The sequence below is a fragment of the Pseudonaja textilis genome, chromosome 3, assembly GCF_049901715.1.
Source record: "Pseudonaja textilis isolate UNSWEBS1 chromosome 3, rPseTex1.2, whole genome shotgun sequence".
Lineage (NCBI taxonomy): Eukaryota > Metazoa > Chordata > Lepidosauria > Squamata > Elapidae > Pseudonaja > Pseudonaja textilis.
The window spans coordinates 54,761,934-54,785,758 of NC_141992.1; the positions used below are offsets into that span (position 1 = coordinate 54,761,934).

A 23,825-nucleotide genomic window follows, 5' to 3' on the forward strand; every position below is an offset into this window, starting at 1 on the left:
TCTAGCTAGTCTTTAGATCTTAAGATTTAGAGCTTAAAAGCAGAGCCGAACCTTCCTTAGGACTGAAAGTTCTATTATTCAGTGCAGACTCATGGCAAGCAAATTTTATGTGACAGACTCAGGTAGCCAATGGCAGATAGATAGATCACTGAATGATTCTGTGAGTAACTTAATCTACCTGCCCGCTTTGCCTGATTTTGGGTAAAAGTTGTTTTTCTAAAAAAATAAAAAAAATCAATATTTACACATGGTGTGAGTTAATTTTGTGAGTTTGCTTGCTAGCAAATTTTATGTGACAGACTGAGCTAGCCGATGGCAGAAAGATAGATCTCTGAATGAATCTGTGATTCTGTGAGCAACTCATTCTGCCTGCCTGATACGCCTGATTTTGGGTAAAAGTTGCTCTTTTTTTAATAAAAAATTCAATATTTATATTAAAATATTGAATAAAAATTCAATATTTATATAAATACTTAAAATATTTACATACAAGCCATGTTTAGCCAGTCACATGACCATCAAGCCACACCCACAAATTAGGCCATGCTCACAGAACCGGTTAGTGGTCCCTGGGATTTAAAATTATGAGTTTGGTGGTCCCTGAGGTCCAAAAGGTTGGCGACCCCTGGTATAGAGGGATGTTTTTTACAATGATCTGCGTCTAACATGCTCCTTCATGTTTTCCAGCAACTGCTACCGTAACTGTGTCCATCCACCTTGTTCTTCTCTTTCTTTCCACTTTTCCTATCCACACTAGAGCCTGTTTCAGACAAACACCTCTTGACATAATGGGTCCAAAATGTGATCATTTGATCTTGGCCATTTGCACCTGGAGTGAAAACTTTTGGATTGCTTTATTCAGCGATTCATCTTTTGAATCCTGCTTCTTCTTCAAAGGAACCAAATACAGTAATGATAAACGACAAGACGGAAAAATAGAACTAGAAAACAACGAACATGCTGAGAACAATAAACATATAATGTTAATACCTATTAAAAAAAAACGCGCCACGACAATCCAGGACTTTTATCCACCCCACCCCACCTCCAGTTATTAAAAATCCACGCTCATCTCATCATTGTATCAAACGCCATTTTATCCCCCAGAGAGAGGGTGGGAGAGAAGCACGGCCCGCCTGAAACTACAACTCCATCCATTATTACCCTTGCCCTATTCGTTATCGCGCCGATCAGACTCAGAACTACAATTCCCATGATCCAACGGAAGGAGGCTGGTCCTCCGCAGGCAGGCAAAAGGGTGTCCTTGTTGCCTGAATGGAAGGGCGATTAACTAGCCGGCAGACGGCGTTTGATATGGACCACCCTGTAGCGCGCCAGGACCCCACATTCTCCTCCTCCATTTGGTTTGCTTCTCCGATCGCCCGGCCCAACTGTCAGTCAACAGCTAGTCGGGCTGCGCGACAGGGGTGGTGGCGGCGGTAGTTACTGCCTCAGGCAGGGAGACCAACCGGCCAGCCGACTGCAGAGTGGAGGGGTTGGCGAGCCAGTCGGAGGCGGGGAAGGCAGGCAGGCAAGACGCCAATCTTTCAGCTGTGAGATGGACCGGTATTCCCTCCGCCATTAAAGACAGAAGGGCAGGCGGACCGAAGGATTCCTTGCCCTGCCTCAAGCAAATGAGGGATCGGTATCGCTTTCCCTTCGATTCGTCCGAAGGCGGGTCGTTTCATTCACCTGGTGGGGGAGATCGCCTCCCTTTCCCCTAATTGGGAGGAGAGGCAGGTATAAAAACCTGCCCATTCACTCCCTTGGTCCCGCCGGGGACGCTTAGGGCTTGCCCCTCCTCCTATTGCAGACAAGCCGATAGGCGCTTCCCGCCCCCCCCGCCCCCCAAAAACCCGGGGGACTCATTGGGGAGGAATCGGCGAAACTCCAGGCTCAGCCATGCGCCCAACCTCTCTGCGGAGACAGGCGAAGGGGTCGCCCGCCCCTCTGAAAGAGGAGTAACATAGACCGCCGGCCCTGCAGATAGGCGCCCCCTTTCCTGCCTCCGCCTCCCGCCATCCTCTTCCTCGCGATGCCGCTGCCCCGCTCTTGCTGAGAGCCCAGGACGAGGGAGGGGACGAAGGCTCTGGGCTTTTTTGTGGGGGGGGGAGGAGGGAGGCACGATGGAGCGTCGAGGAGACCCGGCTTTCCACCTCCAGCAAAATCTGGAATTCAACGTGGAGAACGTGGAGAAGGTGAGAGCAGCGGTGCCAGGTTGGGCGGTGGGGGGGGCAAGGAAGCAGGGCCTGATTCCACCTGTCGGGTGCGGTTTGGGGGTGCTGTGCCCCCTCAGGTGGAGCGGAGGAGAGTTTCAGATTCTTCCCCTTGGACTTTCTGCCACAAACGGGTTTTTTTCCCTCCAGTTACTGTAGATATGCCCTTCCCCTAGTCAGCAGGCCGACTGCTCCATCTTCATCTTCTTCAGGGTAACTTCCCGGTCTCTGGCATGGTCCCCTTCTGCAGTTTCTTTACAGTAGTGTGACCCCCACCTAATATCCACCGAGCTGTTCCACTTTGAATAAGCGGTTGTCTGGATTCTTTTGTTAAAATTTTCGATCCTTCCTGTTCATCACTTCCCCCGTAAGTAATTTTAGGATGAATCTGACAGGGAAAGGAAATTATTCTGTTGCTACTGCTGCCTTAGAGAAGTGATGCTTTGTCCTATCTCTATTCCTAGAATATATCCTGTCCACTCCTTTGAGCTCAGCATATGCCAGCAAACTCTTTGTTCTTCAAGAGTTTCAGGTATACCATTCCTCTAGTTGTAGAAAACACAGGTATTTAGTAATATTTAGTAATCTGGGAGATGAATTTTTCTGAGAGAGAGAGATTCAACACGCTTCTTTTGTTGCTGCTTTATCCTTCTTGTATGGTTTTACCTGTAACTGTCACATGTATTTTTTTTCTAATTCATAGCAGTCATTTCACTAATAGTGAAGTGTGATGCTGGTTTGGTGACATCAACTTGAACATGGGTGTGTCTTTCAGTCTGGTTCTGGGCAGTAACTGATACAGACATCTGAAAAGTTCTTATGGATACTGTATTTATCATTCACTGTGTTTTGTTTACATTAGCACTATTAATAATTGAATTTATTGAGGTTGTATTATGAAAGTCATAATACAGAAAATATCGGCCTTAAAACTTCAGTTTCTTATTTTATATGTGAAACTCATGTCGCTAGTTATGGTAACTGAAATATAATAAAGGAAGCATTGCAGCATGATTTCTTCAAGAGAATGGAAAGATTTGATAAAAGACCCAAACATTACATTTATCTATATTCTGATATTATATCTCTTAAAGTTCCTATTTTTGCTCTGTACATTACTACCAATCACTGTTATAGAGTGAAGAGAGAGCCTGGCTTCTCTTCAGAAATTTGAAGTTACTTGTCAGTAGATGGCAAAAATATAGACAATTCTACACTATTTGATCTTTCTGATGGGTAGTTTCATGATTGCTGGTTCAGTAAAAACTATAGGTAGACCTTGACTTACAACAGTTCATTTAGTGAACACTAAAAGTTAGTATCGCTGAAAAAAGTGACATGACAATTTTTCACACAACCATTGTAGCATCCCTGTGGTCATGTAATCAAAATTTGGATCCTGGGCAACTGGTTCATATGATGGTTACAGTGTCCTGGGATCATGTGATCCCCTTTTGACAAGCAAAGTCAATAGAGAAGCCAGATTCACTTAACAACCGGGTTAATAACTTATCAACTACAGTGATTCACTTAATAACTGTGGCAAGAAAGGTTGTAAAATGGGGCAAAATTCATTTAACAATGGTCTCAAGCAACAGAAATTTTGGGCTCAATTGTTGTAAGTCAAGGACTGCCTGTATAGAGTGTCACTATCAAATAGATTAGTCCAGAGTGACTGTCATCTCTAATATGATCTTATTTACATTTCTCTGATGCTTTTCTTGAAACAAATTTAATATAAAAGCATAATTGTAATTAATATTTTACTGGTTTTCCAAATGTTCAGAAAAGCAATCCTATAAGGCAGACATTCCCTAGAATGGCTTATTTAAAATTACCTACTGAATTCATGACTGAAGTGAAATTAGAACCCATTCTAATCATAACTAATTATTATACCACTTAATTAGCTTTTATAGTACCCAAGTGAAAATAGATGCCTATATATAATGTGCTGTGATGCCTATGTTATAAAATGAATATTAAGAAGAAAGTGGGAAATAAGTATTATAGAATTGATAGTAAGATATATTTAAGGCCCATTATAACTAGTGAAACAATACAGTATATGAAGACATAATAGATGAAATTTACCAAAGAGATGTTGCTTAATTATCTTTCCTCAACTCACTAGAGAATGACAGGAATGATATAGTTCTGCATAACCAGAAGGTATCAGGTTGAAGACGGTTAATTTTTACAACCTGAAATGCCTATTTGTCAGGAATTAAATTCTGTGTTTACAAATATAAACAGGCTGATACCTGTTCTGTGATTATGCTCCAAGTAGAAAAGGATAGGAATGGGGACTAATAACAACAGGGTATTGAATGGATATAGAATTAAAATGAGAATCTCACACTTTGAATTATGAAACAAATTAATAGGCTTTATGACTCTCATAAATATAGAATGATTAATGATTATTAATGTCTGAATGGAAGTGGAGATGGAGTGCTTTAATACATTTCTGAGGGCTCGAGGAACATCCTTTCCCCATATTTAGGACAAACTAATGTATAATTTGTAAAGTTGTACATTTTTATTTTTAAAAAAGTTCAGGATGCACACTGAAGACTTATTCTAAGGTTAAATGCAGATGGAAATTGGGCTTTCATTTAAAGAAAACCTATTTCATGTCTTCGTTAGTTTGAAAAATATTCTGCATTCTACCTGAACTACTTAGGCAGATTTAATTCAAGCAACTTTAATCTATCTGCCTTTAATACTCATTGCATTCCCAGCAGCATTGAAGCAGCTACTCCCTGTTGTACAATACCCTAAATTGGTTTATTGTATTGTTCAGGCCTTAGGAGCTCACAAGTTAGATTCTTTTATTCATTTTGTTTTCAAGCAATACCCAAGTATTGTCCTTGCAGCAAGTTACAAACTGTGGTTTGATTCCCTTTTGATTTTGACAGGCATATGATCAGACGACAGATGCCTAGTTTGAATCTTGAAACTCTTACTACATTCTGCTACGACATTCTGCCATTTGCATAGGGCATATAAATTCTGGCATTCTGCAAGATTATGTAGTAGGCAGTACCGGCTTCTGTTGCCTGATCTGCTCCTGGGTAATCCTGCTTCATCCTTTCCCCTGGAGAGAAGGCATAGGCAATTCTTTTGTGCCCATTGACAATACAACAAATGTTGACATCAGGAAAGGTCAGGACACTCCAGGGGGTGATTAGCCCTGTAAGTGGTGGGGGAAGTGGATATGTGGAAGTTGCAGCCATGGGGTATTCCAGAATAGCTGCTGCCCTACCTGGAAATGGCCACAGCAATCTCTGAAAGATCTTTTGGCTCCTCCCACATTACCCCTCCCTCAGTTCAGTCTCAAAGGAGGTTTTGCATTACTGTCTGGCATTGCTTAGTATCAAGCTTTCCTGTGAAACACAGCTTGCACTGTAAGGGCAACAGTTGGGAACCAGCTGTGGAAAAATGTGAGCCCTTTCTGCAGAGAACTATGTAGCACTAGGCTGAATTCCGTGCCCAGTTTATACTGCAGGGAGCATTAGGAAATTGGGGTCAAGATACAAGTCTTTGTAGCAAATCCTGCTGAATCTGTCAAGTGTCTGTTTTCAGCTTGAGCCTTCCGTGCTGCATGTAGAAAGTGATGCTCTGGGGAACAGCTTCAGATGCCTTGAGAGGCTTCTTTTCTTCTGTCCTTTGTAATTTTGTTTCAACATGAATCAAGGGCTTCTAGCTTTATAGAAAGTGTTGCAGTGTTAGGAATTAAGTTTGTTGAGGCCAATACACACGTTTTTGCCTTGAGATGATAGGATAGGGCTAACTAGATTTTGAACTTGCTTCTCATTTTTTGTTTTCACTGTGTTAAATATTTAGACTAATTAAGTTCAAGTAGTAGGATGGAAGAAAAGGCATGCCTTTATTTTAACCATTTTATTTGCTGTTGGTAAATAACATTTTGGTTCATTTATTATTATTTGAATTATATTTGTCTTCTGGCTGAGAGGGCAACATTGCATACTGGACATACATCAGATTAGGGGAAAGAGAAATCCAATAGATTCACTGACTTGTACTCTTTGGGAAAATTTCTGGGAAGGATCACCCATTTAGAATATCATAGCTGCAATTTCACTGTATAAAAACATTTAATGTGCGTGTTAGAAATGTGAACAACATGCAGGGGCATTTTCTCATGCTTGGTGGATGTCTAAAAAAAACTTAAAAATTGAATTCAAAATACCTATATTGATACAGATGATTTTAAAGATTGATATTTAGTTGAAGCCAGAACTTTTCCATTTCCATTCCATAGCTTAGCACAAAACTCCAAGATATTACATGTATTCTGGAATAGTCTCGGGTTGGAATTGCTTTTTCTTTCAGTACTTTAAATTCCAAGTATATGTTTTAAATCAGCAATTGTGAAGAAATGGTTTGAGCCTGTAGATGAGAACGTGTATAAAGATTCTTGTAGTGCTTTGTAATAAAGCCTTGTATTATCAAGAATACGCTTTCTGGTTTTATAAGCAATGAAACATACACCAATCATAGTTCAATTAAAGTAGTTTCGGTTGCTTTTTACTTACAAGAGAAATGGCATAAGATATTTCTGATTGTTGCAGCCTATGGAATATTCTAGGCACGTAGATAAATTTTCATCCTTTATATTCACTTTCCTTTCCATATAACTGACATCATGGAACTAAATTGAACTGAAAGTTTGGGAAATTACAACTAAATTCAGCAGCAGATAGAAAAATCACATTTTTTGTTCTCTTAATATTTTAGCAGAAAATGTTCTGGTGTTGTAGGCTTTGGTGCTGGCCCAAACATCTCTGCTTCAAGATGATTCTTTTGTTCTTCCTTTTCTGGTTCTTCATTCTAAAACTTTGTTTTTTGAAGCTTTTCAATCATTCCTATTTCTTTTATGGGCATATATGTGTAGCAATGTATAGATTTCCCAGTTGAGGGCTAGATAATCTAAGAACTGACATTTATGCTGTTACCCAAGATAAAGAAGGTTGGTTTCCATCCCTTTTAATTTAAGGTACTGAGTTTCAGGAGTAGATGATGTGACAGCTGAGACAGCTGCCTTCAGAACAATATACTGGTGAATAAAATATAAGTGAACCTCCTCTTTGACTCTTTAACAATGTTGCTATTAATTTATTGTTGCCAAAATACTCTGCAAAGACTTTTCCATATATTGTACTGTAAGCAATTGGGGCATATTTTGTCCTTGCTTCAGTGGAACGTAGGAAAGGTTAAGGTTTCTTAGAATGTTCAGGACATCACTGTATTTCATTTCAAATAAAAATCTGAGTTCATAAATATTAGGCTTTCCAACATGGGCTTGGCAGCAAGTCACAGATCTTCTGGCACTTCTTGGCTCAACTCATCTCTTTAGCTTGTATTGGCTTAAAACTCCTGCAGATATAGATGAAGCTATGTCCAGCTCTGCTCGGGCCACCACAGGTACCCCAACACGAGTGACGTCGAGCTGGCCATGCTCACTCTATCCATGCACCGGCCCTCCAAGGTCAAACACAACCCTGATGTGCCCCTCGATGAAATTGAGTTTGACAGTGAAGCTACTTTTGGAATGGAACTATTAGGGCCAAAGTATAAGCAGATTTTCTGCCAACAGTTCTAGTATAAATACATACTAAAATTCTCTTAAAATGAAATCCATAGCACTCGTAAGATCTTTTAGAGAAAGGTTGCTGAACAATTTCAGTGAAAGAAGCTACTGCTTATTTATTGCTTTGTCCTGCTCGGTGTGCACTGCATTCATAAATATCTGAAATACATTGCTAGTGGCATGTGAATTGTTTTCTTGGTACTATGTTTAATAGAGGTTTTTTTGTTCTGTTTTCTTGGTTCTTGTATTAGCAGATGTCAGTGTTGTTAGATAATGGGGCTTTTATCCCTTAAAACACAATGAAGATTGTATTAAACAGATTGGATTCATGGGAAGAGCTGTCTCTGAAATTCTAGTGTAATCCAGTCAATTGCTCTAATCAATTCATTTAAAAACGTATTGACATTCTAACATTTAAAAAGTTACCTGAAAAGAACTGTACTTTGACTGTGATTTTTAAGTATGTCAGAATTTTAAAAATAAGATGAAAGAAGTGAGCTATAGTGTTGTTTTAATGCATTTGAGGATAATATTATTATAAAATTAATGTTTATAAAGAATGTTTGATCTATGTTGGATAAAAGGCCTGGCATGAAAAATGACCAATCAAGACCAGGGAAATTACCTAAGTAGGGCATTTTCAAATCAAATCTTTATTACAGGCAGACCTATAGTCAGAATGTATAGCATATATAGAAACACATCTACTAAAATCTGTAAATATAAATAAGCATAAAATATAATAAACATGGTAATAGTAATGATAATATAATAATGCAATCGTACAAAATAATATAAAAATAATATGGATAATGATACAAGGATTAGGACTTCTAACGAAGACATGGTGCACTGAAGACATCTCTGAAGAAGTAGGGATGATTCTATGGCCAAAATTGATGGGCAGAGGCAAGGGCTGCCAAAATCTCTGATGAAAAGAGAGATCATGAGATTACTCACACATACTCCAGGCAATGACTTTGCGTAAGTAGATGGCAGGAACTGATGTTTTGTGATCTCTTTATGAATTCAGCAACTAGGAATCGAGGATTCCATTAAGGCTCATAGGCATAATGTAGACTTTAAGAAGATAAGGTTGGACTTATTCTTATTTCTTAATCACTTTGAAATAATTTTTTTTATTGCTTTTTAAATATTGGGAACCTCTGGAATGGTAAGTTTCATGGTATTCACTGGATGAGTATCCTTCAATTCTTTATTAAAGATTTAAATACATTAAGAATGTTATTCTTTTTTAATTAATAATCAAAAGGGGTTTTTAAAAAGTTATGAAGGAATTTTAAAGGTCCAGATGGATTTTTTTTCTTTTTACTACCCTGTAAACAGGTGGTGGGATTCAAATTTTTTTACTACCAGTTCTGTGGGCATGGCTTGGTGGGCGTGGCAGGGGAAGGATACTGTAAAATCTCCAGTCAGAGGTTTTCCAAATTACTCAAAATTTCTGCTACTGGTTCTCCAAACTACTCAAAATTTCCGCTACCGGTTCTCCAAACTACTCAAAATTTCTACTAGCAGTTCTCCAGTACTGGTCAGAACCTGCTGAATACCACCTCTGCTGTAAACCCTTTATTTGGGGTAGAGTTGGGGTGACTGAATGGAGTTGAGTGCTTACTGGTCAAATGCCCTTCCTAATGCCTATGTAGAGTTTGCAGCAGATACTTTCTCTTTGTGCCCTGAGAGAGAAACATCTGTCACTGCCTAGGATTGAACTCTCAACCTTCCAAGTTAGAGGTGAGCATCTTCATCTCTAGGCCATCACACCACTCATCCTGATGGATTTAATAATAATATGAAACTGGGCAAAAGAAGCCTTCTTGTGGGAATCTGTTTGTGCATTTAGAAGAAAAACAACATGATAAAATGGGACTTGAAGATGGACATTAGAGGGGCATCAGAACATTAAACTCAATTTGCTAATGCAGAAAAGAGCAAAATCTTTTTTTAACAATGGATGCACTGAGAGATATGGAATAATGTACCCAGAAGATCTCTACCATTATTGATAGACCAAATGATATTATGCAACATGTTTTCCTGGACAAGTCTGAAATTGATTCCAATGTGAATTTAAAATTACCAGGCTAAAAGAAGGATATGGAACAACATGAAATATTGAATATAGAAATGACACTGGCTGTAATAGAATATGAGAATGATCTTGGAAGATGGAAATAATCAGATAAAAGGGGGAGGAGCCCGCAACTGATTATTGAGCAGAGAAAGAAACATTGAAAGGAACTATCCTAATTTATCACGAGGTAACAAAAATATAGCAGGAGATTTGTACTTTCAGACTTGCAAGGTTCTGTTAACGTAGTCTTACAATAAATAGAATTGGTTCATCTTGCCATGTTTCCCATCTGATCTACTTGGAAGTCTGTCAATGGCTGATGTTTTGATAACTAGAAAGGACATACAAATAGTAGACTAGAAAGGTATCATAGATAACCTTTCTATACTAGATTTAACAAAAGAGATTTGTTAATATTGTCAGTGATTTTATGAGAAGAGACAAAGAAAAAATGACAAGAAATCAAATAGTTGGACACTATCTGAAGGGACTAAAGATTAAGATTGTTGAGAGAAAGAGGAAGGAATGTAAAGTTGTTTTATTTGACCAAAATTAAAATATATAGGTTGCTAATTTTTAATGAACCTTTTTGTGACCAGGACTGTATTATGGTGTTTTAAGGTTTTGTTTAAAGATACAGCTTATATATAATGGGATAGAAAAATGTTTACTTGAGAATCCCTGTAACAATATTAACAGAGGATAATGTGGCTCAGGGACAGCAGGGCATTTTCAATTGAAGTATTGAAAATACTTCAACTTTTCATTGAAGTATTTCTTTTTATCTGTCCTTTCATTCAGCAATATTGGAAGAACTCACTTTCTGCAACCATTAAATAAGAATGTCTTTATTGATTCCTGCAAATGAAACAAACTAAATATGAAAAAGTTCAAGCACATCTAAATTATATTAAAGTAACCAAAATATCTTTACAATCCTCAAGGTACATCACAACTTTTGAGCACGCCTAATGTTTGGAAATTGAAAGTTGGAAAATTTGACATGCCCTATAAAAATCCTGCATGCTATAATTCTATATATATTTAATTAAGTATAATTCTAAATATATTGACTTTCTTCTCTTATTTTTTTAAATCTGAAAGCCCCAGAGTTGTAAGTTTTTATTATAATGAAATTGATCTAGCCTCTAGAAAATTTTACCTGCTGTTCAGTTTTTTCAGCTATTATTCTTTTTTAGACTATGGTAATGCCATAGAAAACTAATATAAAAATATTGCAGATCTATTTTTTATGGTGTGTAACATAAAATGGTTTGTTTGGGTAGCAGTTGCTAATTCGTTCTATATTTTTATCAAATTAATTATCACAATATCAGGATCCCTTTTCTGGTCAGTCACCATAGCTCGAATTTTATGATCATAAATGTATGTCAGCCCTCCAAAACAGAAGAAACTTAGAAACCGAAGACGCATAAGCTAATACTACTTTTGTATAAGAGTATAATAAAAGAATCATGCAGGTCTGAAAACACTTCCCTCCCCTTCGCTTTATCTTCATGACAATGTCTGAGACATCTTCTCAAATTACATTTCTGCCCCAGACTTAGATTTATTTTATTTGACCATTGTCTTGGTTGCTGCTCTCCCTCCTTTTCCACAAGATTATCCCTTCTGTCCATTACATTGTAAAGTTGCATTTTTTAAAACCTACAGACATAATGTTATATTTGCTTACACTGATTTGTGTATAACCATACTCATGCCAAATTCCTCAATATGAGGAAAAACTCATAGAATCATAGAATTGGAAAGAGTCATTTAGATAGTTCAACTTTTTTCTTTTCATCATTCTAATTATATCAGGGTTATCAACAAACACGAGCACCGTTTATTTCATTCAGTTGAAAGAGTTATACATTTATTTATTTGTTCTGAAATCAGTTACTTATTTAATACTTTTCTTATCCTGTCATTGGGATGTATTTAAAGGTAGCACTGATTGTTAAACATTGTGTCTGACAGCTTGGCATAGACACATAATATAAGCATTTGTGGATAGTAGCTAAAATGCACAGAGAAAGGTATCTGTATTGGCCCCAAATAAGATTTCGATTGTAACAGGATTTATTTATGGTAACAGTTACAATTGCTGCAGAGCCAGGGCATTGCTCAGCAATCTTCCTTCCTCCTTTCCAATTGTCTGCACCCTGTGTGCCATAGTGAAGAGGTCTAGGATTTTGCCTGAATGAGAAGATGATGCTTCTGTTGCTATGGTTCGCGTTGCTTGGTGGCAATTGGCTGCTGAGAAAATCATAACGCTGGGTCAGTGAGGCAAGGTAGGAAAATGACCCAGAATGCTTTTCAAGGACTAAGTGGAAATCACTGCAAAGACAATAGCAGCAACAAAGCTATGCATGGTCTGTTGGGGATAATGGGTAAATTGTTGGGTTAGGAAACTATACTTTGAGTCTGAGCAGTGTCTATTGTTGGCCTCCGAAGATCAGATTCATTTCAGTGTACTGTACTAGTTCCAGCCATACTGTGCCTTGAATATGTATATATCGTTTTCATGCTATTCCAGGGAAAAATATGAAGGGAGGGGAATGGCCTTATGTGGCTTCCTGAACTTATTCTGTTTTCAATTATAGATCTCTACCTCATTGTCCTTCTCTTACTATTTCCTTGGACTCTGATTATAAGATTCCATTTGTTGTTATTTACTCGGTACTTTCAAGGAAACAAGTTCACATATTCTTGCTTTATTAAAACTTAAAGCAACTTTGGAAGGAAGAATCAGTTTGCTAAATCTATCTATCAAGCTTATAACAACTGATGCTACTGCTGTTTCTTAAATACTCAAACCTGAAGCTGTCAGTTTGTATCCAAACTCTTAAACAATACATGGTGTATATCCAGTGCAATCTGCTTGATTTGTGAGAAAAGAAATCTATCCTGTGTTTTTGAATTCTGAGTAAAGCTTCGGGTAACAAGAACATTACCCAACAGCTGAAGTATTAATCTACCATGCGTTTAGCGTTTATAAGGTTAATGCTGTCCCAGTGGTATTTGTGTGCAGAAGAAACATCACTCTGTTGCTTAGGGAATCTGTCCTGTGTGCTGGTTGCTACAAGATATAATGTTACAATGCTTACTGTCTCTGCCCTTGGTCCAAGAATAGCACAACATTGCAGACCTCCTTATGACTCTCCTTTCTGTATCCATCTCCTAAGTCAAAAGACTGAACACAAGGAAGGTCAGCTCCTTGTCAGGCTATATCCATAAAGCTGATGTGATAATTGTATAGCAGTTATTTTTAATGGTCAAATACCACTGTTGCTAGTTCTGTAGTGACCTTGCTTCCTCGGTTAAAATGTAAAGGAATGTAAAGGCTATCTGCTTAGAAATATATACTGTAAGATTTGAGCATTGCAACATGTAGTCTCTACAGGTGGCCATATGCAATTTAAAAATAAATAAAATAAATTAACTATTGCTGTCTATTTTGCTTATATGATGAGGAAGCATGGGAGAAATGCAATCTTTGATCATCAACACGTATATTTTAGGATACACATTTTCTTTTGCATCAGTTTGTGCTTTTCCATTTTGAATTTCATCTACCTTTTTATCTAATTTGAGGATGCCATTCTGGAATCTTGCAGAATTTTTTTTGAGATAACAATAAATAATTTGTTGTTTGCTTATTCATTCAATTTATACAGCCACCCATCTTGCACAAATGACTCTGAATGAAAACAGAAATAAAAAACATAAATGTAATCATAACAGTAGAAAGTAAAAATAAAAATAAATAAAGCATGATGGCCAAGCCCATCAACAATAATAACAATAACTCATAGTTCATTAAATTATTGACCCCAATGTCTGGAAGAACAGCCAGGTCTTGAAGGCCTTCTGAAAGCCAGCAGTGTCAGAACTAATCTAATCTCAGGGAAAATATTTCAAAAGGTAGCCAGTGCAACAGAAAAGGCATGTATTCTAGTCTAATCAGATCCTTAATAAGTGGAACCTGGACATGCCCCTCCCACCAGATCTGTTGAGGTGGTAAACCTGTATCATCTCTGTTTACCTATATGCATACATTGAACAGTAGTGATCCAGTTTTGCTTTGCACATCTGGTTTTATTCTTTGGAGACTTTAAGATACTAATTTTTGGCTAAGCAGTTTAAAAAAAAACCTGTATTTGACTACTAATTCTTTATTGATAGGGGCCTACTATAGAAATAAATTATATATACTATATACTCTGTGTGTGTATAGATGGATAGGATAGGATATGTAATGTATGTTCAGGTAATTCTCAACTTACAACCATGAGCCCCAAATTTCTGTTTCTAAGTAGGGCAGTTATTGTGAGTTTTGCACCATTTTATAACCTTTTTGGCACAGTTATTAAGAGAATCACTGCAGTTGTTAAGTGATTCCTGTGGTCGTTAAGCGAATCTGGCTTCCCTCATTGACTTTGCTTGTCAGAGGCCAGCTGGGAAGCTTACAGATGATGATCTCATCATCCCAGGATGGTGCAACTATCATAAATATATGTCAGTTGCCAAGTGCCCAAATGTTGACTGCATGTCCATGGGGATGCAGCAACAGTCGTAGTGTGAAACCCAGCCATAAGTCACTTTTTTCAGTGCCGTTGTAACTTCAAATGGTCATTAAATGAATGTTTGTAAGTTGAGGACTACCTACAGTATATGTATCTCCTGAAGGATGGCTGTTCTTTCATGTGGAACTCATGTGGAACTTATATATTCAAAAGAATATATGGTTAAATTTAACTGAAAAAGCTTTGATTTTTATATTTTCCATAGTGATAGAGACACGTCTACTGCATTGTAGTTTGTGCTTAACCATTGTAAAATAAGTTGATTTTAAAACGGAGATAGAATAGATAAGTGAGACATCTGAAGATTTAAACCGTAGAATTCATTTTGGAGAAAAAAGAATTAAGGGAGGTGTTCGGCACCTCTTCCCCTTGTTTTTTTTCCCCTTCCTTTGCCAATCCCCTCTCTTCTTTTGCCTTCCTTTCCCATTTTGTTACAAACCTCCTTTATTTGTTTCAGTATCAAGCAACTTATTTTTCCTCAGTAGATATCAAATTGTAACAAATATTTTCCACTCCAGATTATGGTATTCCATTGTAAGTAATCTCATGTAGCCAAAGTATCTTCTGAGAAATCGACCTTTTTTAGATGTCCTTATCATCTAAATCAGGGGTGTCCAACCTTGGCAACTTTAAGACTTGTGGACTTCAACTCCCAGAATTCCTCAGCCAGGAATTCTGGGAGTTGAAGTCCACAAGTCTTAAAGTTGCCAAGGTTGGACACCCCTGATCTAAATCATCTGTGTTTATATTATTTTTTTAATACAACAATGTGTTCCCTCCACCGATGGAAAGATAAAAGAACAAAGATGATATCTGTGTTGCAAAATGGAACTTTTATTCAAAGATTTACATGAACCCTGGTCAACAGAAACAAGTCTCTAGACAATTGTCCTGTTGAGCCCTCTATCCTAAGAATAAGTGTTGTGTTTTGGGTTTGATGCATTATCATCCTAGGTTGTTTGAGAATGAAGAAAATGCTGAATCATTTATTGTTTCCTGCTTCTTAGGCACTCCACCAGCTATATTATGACCCCAACATTGAAAACAAGAACCTGGCCCAGAAATGGCTGATGCAAGCTCAAGTATCACCACAAGCGTGGCACTTCAGTTGGTTGCTTCTTGATATGGACAAGGTGCCTGAGATCCAGTACTTTGGGGCCAGTGCCCTCCACATTAAGATTTCACGCTACTGGAATGACATCCCTGCTGACCAGTATGAGAGCCTTAAATCGCAGCTCTTCAGTCACATAACTCATTTTGCTAGCGGTTCCAAAATTGTGCTGACCCGCCTTTGTGTGGCATTGGCTTCATTAGCGCTGAACATGATGCCAGAGGCTTGGCCATGTGCTATTGCTGACATGGTGCGCATGTTTCAGGCCGAGGACTCTAATGTAGATGGGCGAGCACGCTGCCTTGCACTCCTGGAACTTCTGACGGTGCTGCCTGAGGAATTCCAAACCAGTCGTCTGCCTCAGTACCGCAAGGGGCAGGTACGTAGTGTCTTGTCACAGGAGTGCACATCTGTGTTCCCTCTGCTAGAACAATTGTTGCAACAGCAAGACTCTCCTGGTTTCATTAAGCAAAAAGTGCTGAAGTGTTTCTCCAGTTGGGTGCAACTAGAGATTTCTTTGATGGAATGTGAGAACTTGATCCAAGCATCTTTCACTTCTCTGCATGATCCAGAACTCTTCGACATTGCTGTGGAGGCTATTGTCAATGCCATTTCCCAGCCCGATGCTCAGAGGTAAGCATAGTATCACATTATGAGCCAGTTATGGTTTTAAATGTTTGCAACCTTAGATATAAACTGTTTATTTCCATACGCAGTCTGATTATTTTTATTGATAGAACGTTCTTCAGACATTTTGATTTCATTGCAAAAGCGTGTGTAATTCTTATAGTGTTCTTGGAGGAAGAATGCAAACGAGTGAATCTAATACATGAAGTTTTCAAATGTTCTTGAAAGCAACATCTTGGTAAGAGTAAAGAATTTTATTTGAGCAACCCTTTAAAAGCAAGTGTTATCTTCTTTGTCACTTTTCATTATACAGTATTTTATTAAAAAAAGAACCTCTAGTGCTTTTATTTAGGTGAGAAGTATCAGTAATTAGTTTCCTTTGAAATAGACTTAACTAGTAAGCATCAAAAGTCAACCACAACTATAGTTAATCTATAAGATTACCTCTTACTTGTTTTTTGATAGGGGCGCTACCAATATATAACCTCCAGCAAGATTTACTGCTGGTTTGATCTCTGCTTTCAGACAGATTTTTAACTTATACCAGTGGCATCTTATTTGCAAGTATTACTGCTTGAAGTTTCTTGCTTTGGGAAAAACGTAGACATCACTGGTGGAGCGGAGAGATTATTTGAAAAAGAGAATTATTCAGTTTGTCTTCACTGAGGTTCACTATTGTCCATAATTTAGTAGTCCATTTAGGAAGATATATGAATTGTATTAATAGAGAAATTGAGAATTACATCCATTTCAGAAAATGGACATTGTTAATGAGATTTTATGTGATTCTACTTGTGGTTTTATGAGAAAATATAATATGCAACTCGGAATGTTTATGTATAGATACTTCTTGACTTACAATCATAATTGATTCCAGAATTATAGTCATAGGTCATTGTATCTTAAGTCGAGGTATTATATGACAGGATTCAAAGCTATGACCATTTTTACAAGAGTCGTTAAGTGAATGCCATTGGTCATTAAGCAAACCAGCAGTGGTTAAATCCATTTTCCCCAGTGGGTATATTTTGCCACAAACTGAAAGTAAACACCAGAAACAGGTAAAAGAGCACAAGTTACAGGCACGTGAATGTGGGTCACTGCAAATGGCTATAGATGAGTCTTTTGCCAAGCTCCTAAAATGTGATTGTATGACCATAGAGAGAGTTTAAGTGTGTGCACGCAGTTGTTGTAGCTACAAAACCAGGTAGTAAGTAGCTCTGCAGAGGTCCATCATAACTTTGAATGGTGTTAAAGCAACTGCTGTAAGTCAAGGACTACCTGTATAATTTTTTTCCTGTCTTCACTTTTTTCCCCTTTTCCCTGTCCATGTTTCTTCACAATAAAGATAAAGTACTTGAGTAGAAATCTTGATTAAAATATGTTATTGAAGAAACTGGTATTGTGATTCCTCAGTAGATTTAACTATTATTGGTGACTGATATTTTACATTTGGATATGTATGGTATATTCAGCCTAGAGAGGAAAATTATGGGGAACATAATATTAGTTCCCTATATATGTATCTGAAAGGTGGCAGAATACATCACTACTTACTGTTACAAGGAATGTTGGACTACAGTTGCCAAACTTAGTTGGACTTGAAGTATCATATCTCAAAAGTGTACTACTGCAAAACTATGGGAGCTTGCTAAACAAAAATGGGTTATAAAATAATTTTACTACTGAAAAGTCCACACAGGATGTCACCTGTAAAAATAGAAAATTTGCTCCCCCCTCCAGGATGTGGTTGGTGGTAGTGAAAGTCATGTAAAATCTCGTAATGGGGCTATGAAATAATATAACATAAGTCTATTTCTCTCTTCCTTTTTGAAAGCTTCAGAGAAGGTGAACCATATATACTGTTCTGTTAGATTAATTAATAAAGATGTATGGAAGAAATGATCCAGGATTGCTTAGATCTTTATTCTTTCTGATTTAAGTTGAATTGGATTACCATTGATTGGAAAAATAATTTAGTTCAGTTATCTTGTCTGTGTATTATTTAGTCTTTTACAGTATTTTTAAAGTGTACTTTTGAGTTGCATTTCCATTCTTGCATATACTAATGCAGAACTGGTTTCATTTGAATTGCTCCTTAGCCGTACATATAGTCCTGTTCCTTTTTAACCCTCTGTAACCCATATTTTCTTCTCATCCTCCCAGATATTCATGTTACTCCTAGCTTCTAAATTCCAATTACCTGATCTTTTTTTTTTAGTCTGTGGGCTTGTTTCATACCAAAATGTGATATTCTACTAAATGATCAATGTAAAGCAAGATGGGCCTGGAGTTTTGAAAGCTGTTAAAACAAATTAGTGGAGATATTTGGCTTATTCTTCCAGTGCAGAGTCCAGCATTACGGATAATAAGAGGAGACAGAAAGCTTTTGATTTGTTCAGTGCTTTAAGCATAGCATAGGTATGGTCTTCCACCTGTATCTATGGCCTATATTTGAGATAGTCAGGTGGGTGGGCAAGTTCAGAATAAGCATATATCTTCATAGTCTGCCTCAGTAGCCAGGAAATTGAAAACTGGCTGATTAGCCATCAGCATAGCATCTCTCTTGTCTCCCTTGAGTCCATCCCTTGCTCTTCCTCTCCATTTCCTCCATGCTTGTTGTCATAGTTACAATCACTTATTGGCAGCAATAGGAAGATTGACAGGCAAGAAATTACTTACATGGTTTCTGGAATGCTGTAGTGCACTGGTAAAATACTAGCAATCTGGATGCCTCAGAAAAGTATTGCGTGAACCTTTACATTTGATTTGAGGAAATGAATAATCAGAGATTGTAACTCTTTCAAATTCTCCTCCCATTAACAGATTCTTCTGCTTAAACAATGAATATCATATGTTTTCAAATATGTATTCCATTTCACCCATAACAGATTAAAATGAGGGGTCTTAAGAATAGCAGAATTATACCAAAGATGTAAGCTTTCTTCTAAAGCTTGACTCAACTTCTTTCTTGCATATTTCAAATAGACCTATTTCAAAATAAAAGTATTGCACTTCTAAAGTCTGTTGCATGCAGCAATTAAATATATGAATAAAGCTGGCAAATTTCAGAAAAGTAATCACATTTCAGCTGTTGGGGTAAAACTGAAATATTATAAATTACGGTGTCAAATAAAGTTTGTTCCAATTTATGCAGATCAGGCCTTAGGTGGCACTTATGGCGGCTGTTAGGAGTGTGATGTACAGAAGTGAAAATGTAGTGATGCCAAGTGTTTTGGGAAATGGTAAATTCCACATTGTCCTTCAAGGTGATTTTGGATACATTAAAAGCTTGATTGGAAAAAAAACACTTGAGGTGAAGTGATTAAGATTTGGCCCAGTATCACAAAGTGTCAGACTCAAATCACCTTCAGCCATGGATGATTGGGCCACTCATTCACTCTTAGCCCTTTCAGAGGATTGTTGTGGGGGAAATGAGAGCATTCTGTATCCCTCCTTAAGTTTCTGATACATCTAATCAATAATAAAAAAGCAGTAATATTGACATTTTGGGAGAACAATGATCATAGAAAAAGAAATACTAATTAAACAATTTGGTTCCTTGGTTAGTATCTTTGAGGACAGGTCAGGTGTCTACACAAGTTAGAGATCACATTTCTGGGTGTGTGAATTGGGCAGGCAGGTATGCTTTTTCAAATTCATGTATTAAATTATATGCTGCCCCTTTGTTCCTCATTATTGCTTGCATAATGGCAGAGTCAGTCATGAAAGAATTTCTTATTTTTGGGGGGGGATAGAAAATAAATAAATAAATAAAATTGTACAATAGTGGTTTGTACCTACATACAGTATATACACACAATAAGTTCTGATGAGAATGACGGAGGAAGAATGTATTCTTGTTGACTATTATGAGAACAATATTTTTTATTCCAGATAAACATTTGAAAAACATTTCCAAGCTGCTTTTAGGGAAACCTCATAATGTGGATTCCCTAATTCATGTAAAATAGTCAGCAATTAAAAACACTTGAGTCTGAAAATGTATCCTGGGAAAAATCAAATCAAATATAAATCGAGGCTAACATATTAATCCTGCATTAGTGGAAATGTGAAGCATTGAGTAAAAAGAGTCAGCACAAGGCAAGACTTCTTTGATTAGTGGTCTAGGTATGGCCCAATTATGGATCACTGTCCCACTTTACATCAAATGATAGTAATGAGAACTCTGAGAAAAACCTCTGAAGTTTACAATGTTTTCAATAGTTCTTAAGCATTTTCGTCCAGTTATTTTACCATGTTATTTTTAATCTCTATTAGACAATATCCCCCCTTCTCCTCAGTGTATAAAAGCTTGTTAAATCCTTGGACAGGTAAACTTGGGATTCTGGCCTTGCTAAAGTATTTATATACCTGAGGGAAGAGTAACCATGATATTTAGAGGATTTATTTGATTTATATCTTGCCTTTATTACTTTATAACTAATTTAAGCAGCAAGCATGCATAATTTTATGTATTTATTTGCATTCTACCTTTACAGGTAGTCCTTGTCTTACAACAGTTCATTTAGTGACCGTTCAAAGATAGCACTGAAAAAGTGATTTGTGACTATTTTTCACACTTACACTGTTGTAGCATCGCCAGCCTCATTGGATCAATTCAGATGCTTGGCAATTGACTCATTTATGACAGTTACAGTGTCCCGGGGTCATGTGATCACCTTATGCAACCTTCTAACAAGCAAAGTCAATGGAGAAGCCAGATTCACTTAACACCTGTATTACTAACTTAACAACTGCAGTGATTCACTTAGCAACTGTGGCAAGAAAGGTCATAAAATGAGGCAAAAATCATTTAATGAATGTCTTACTTAGCAACAGAAATTTTGGACTCCATTGTGTTTGTAAGACAAGGATTATTATAATTCAAGGTGGTAAACATATCCAACATACCCTGCTCCTCCGATTTTCCCCAGAATGACCACCCTGTAAGGTGGGTTGGGCTGAGAAAGAGTGACTGACTCAAGGTGACCCAGTTGACTTTCATGAATAGAATGGGACTAGAACTCAGTCTCCTGGCTTTTAGGCCAGCACCTTAATCATTACATCTAATACATTATTCTTCAAATGAAAATCCAGTTGCTTTGAGTTTGCATGATCAAACTTTGTTAAATTATAATTATGAAAATGAAGTGATTTAAATATTTTTCCTACATATATTGATTTTATTTATTTGAAATAGAAAGTCTCCTCCTGCATTGCAGTACCAGCTTAATGCATAGCTACCTGATTTAGATGGCATAAAATAATGTTGTATAGTGTTGTATAACTTGAGCCCTTTACATCCTATAAAAGTGTACAGGTGAAACTCGAAAAATTAGAATATCATGCAAAAGTTCATTTATTTCAGTAATGCAACTTAAAAGGTGAAACTAATATATGAGATAGACTCATTACATGCAAAGCAAGGTAGTTCAAGCCATGATTTGTCATAATTGAGATGATTATGGCTGACAGCTCACGAAAACCCCAAATCCACAATCTCAGAAAATTAGAATATTGTGAAAAGGTTCAACATTCTAGGTTCAAAGTGTCCCACTCTAATCAGCTAATTAAGCCATAACACCTGCAAAGGGTTCCTGAGCCTTTAAATGGTCTCTCAGTCTGGTTCAGTAGGAATCACAATCATGAGAAAGACTGCTGAACTGACAGTTATGCAGAAAACCATCACTGACACCCTCCATAAGGAGGGAAAGCCTCAAAAGGTAATTGCAAAAGAAGTTGGATGTTCCCAAAGTGCTGTATCAAAGCACGTGAATAGAAAATTATGTGGAAGGGAAAAGTGTGGAAGAAAAAGGTGCACAAGCAGCAGGGATGACCGTAGCCTGGAGAGGATTGTCAGGAAAAGGCCATTCAAAAGTGTTGGGGACTTCCACAAGAAGTGGACTGAGGCTGGAGTCAGTGCATCAAGAGCCACCACACACAGACGGATCCTGGACATGGGCTTCAAATGTCGTATTCCTGTTGTCAAGCTGCTCCTGAACAACAAATGTCAGAAGCGTCTTACCTGGGCTAAAGAAAAACAGAACTGGTCTGTTGCTCAGTGGTCCAAAGTCCTCTTTTCTGATGAGAGCAACTTTTCATCTCATTTGGAAACCAAGGACCTGGAGTCTGGAGGAAGAATGGAGAGGCACACACTGCAAGATGCTTAAAGTCCAGTGTGAAGCTTCCACAGTCTGTGTTGATTTGGGGAGCCATGTCATCTGCTGGCGTTGGTCCACTGTGCTTCATTAAGTCCAGGGTCAACGCAGCCGTCTACCAGAAGATTTTGGAGCACTTCATGCTTTTTTCCGCAGACGAGCTTTATGGGGATGCTGACTTCATTTTCCAGCAGGACTTGGCACCTGCCCACACTGCCAAAAGCATCAAAACCTGGTTCAATGACCATGGGATTACTGTGCTTGATTGGGCAGCAAACTCGCCTGACCTGAACCCCATAGAGAATCTATGGGGCATTGCCAAGAGAAAGATGAGAGACATGAGACTGAACAATGCAGAAGAGCTGAAGGCCACTATTGAAGCATCCTGGTCTTCCATAACACCTCAGCAGTGCCACAGGCTGATCGCTTCCATGCCACGCCGCATTGAGGCAGTAATTGCTGCAAAAGGGGCCCAAACCAAGTACTGAGTACATATGCATGCTTATACTTTTCAGAGGTCCGATATTGTTCCATGTACAATCCTTGTTTTATTGATTGCATGTAATATTCTAATTTTCTGAGATTGTGGATTTGTGGTTTTCATGAGCTGTAAGCCATAATCATCACAGTTATGACAAATCATGGCTTGAACTATCTTGCTTTGCATGTAATGAGTCTATCTCATATATTAGTTTCACCTTTTAAGTTGCATTACTGAAATAAATGAACTTTTGCACGATATTCTAATTTTTCGAGTTTCACCTGTAGATGTAGTTTTTGGTGATGTTCCAAAAATTATTACTGAGCACCAAAGTCAGTTTAACATGCTTGAAGGGGCAAATATAGAAAAATGTGGAAAGTAAACATATTCACTGCACTTAATTTATTAAATAGATTTTTTATTCATCATACAGAAAAACTAATGTATTTCTGCACTATAGCACTAGGAAATTACTGCAAGGCTAAATACAATTTTTGTTTCAAAAATTTTCACACACTTGGTTTAAAGAAATAAAAGAAATTGATGTTCAAAAATCTCAGCAGCGAGCAATATCTAGCTGTCTGTGTCTGGAAGCTAACAAACATAAGTCTTGGCTAATATTTGAGTGGAAGACATCCAAGGAGTGCCAGAGCTATAGGCTAGACTGCAGAGTTAGAAAAATATATAAGACAATGGCAAATTGTTTCTGTATTGCTGCCAGGAAAACATCACGGACATGTCCTGGAAGTCATCAGGAGTCAAGCATGACTGGAAGAAGACTTCATTTTAATGTTGTAAAGATCTATTAGGTGCTGTTAGGAATGATATATAGATACCTCCAAATTCAAGGCAATATAATTCTGAAGAGCAGTTATAAGAAAGTTGGTTTCATTCATTGAAGGCATTGTTGCATTCATCCGCTGCTCAT

The 23,825-nt window shown here is 37.6% G+C and overlaps 1 protein-coding gene across 2 annotated transcripts in view; it reads left to right on the forward strand.

Moving 5' to 3' along the window:
• Positions 1-1,385: 1,385 nt before the first annotated feature.
• The window catches only part of IPO13 (importin 13), a 52,988-nt gene continuing 30,548 nt past the window's right edge, over positions 1,386-23,825 (forward strand). The window contains exons 1-2 of one of the 2 annotated variants that reach the window (XM_026706997.2): positions 1,386-2,198; positions 15,525-16,261. In XM_026706997.2, coding sequence (XP_026562782.2) covers positions 2,127-2,198; positions 15,525-16,261 — 809 coding nt within the window. In that variant the 5' untranslated portion in view covers positions 1,386-2,126. The remainder of the gene's footprint in view (positions 2,199-15,524; positions 16,262-23,825) is intronic. The other variant, XM_026706998.2, reaches the window with a different exon arrangement.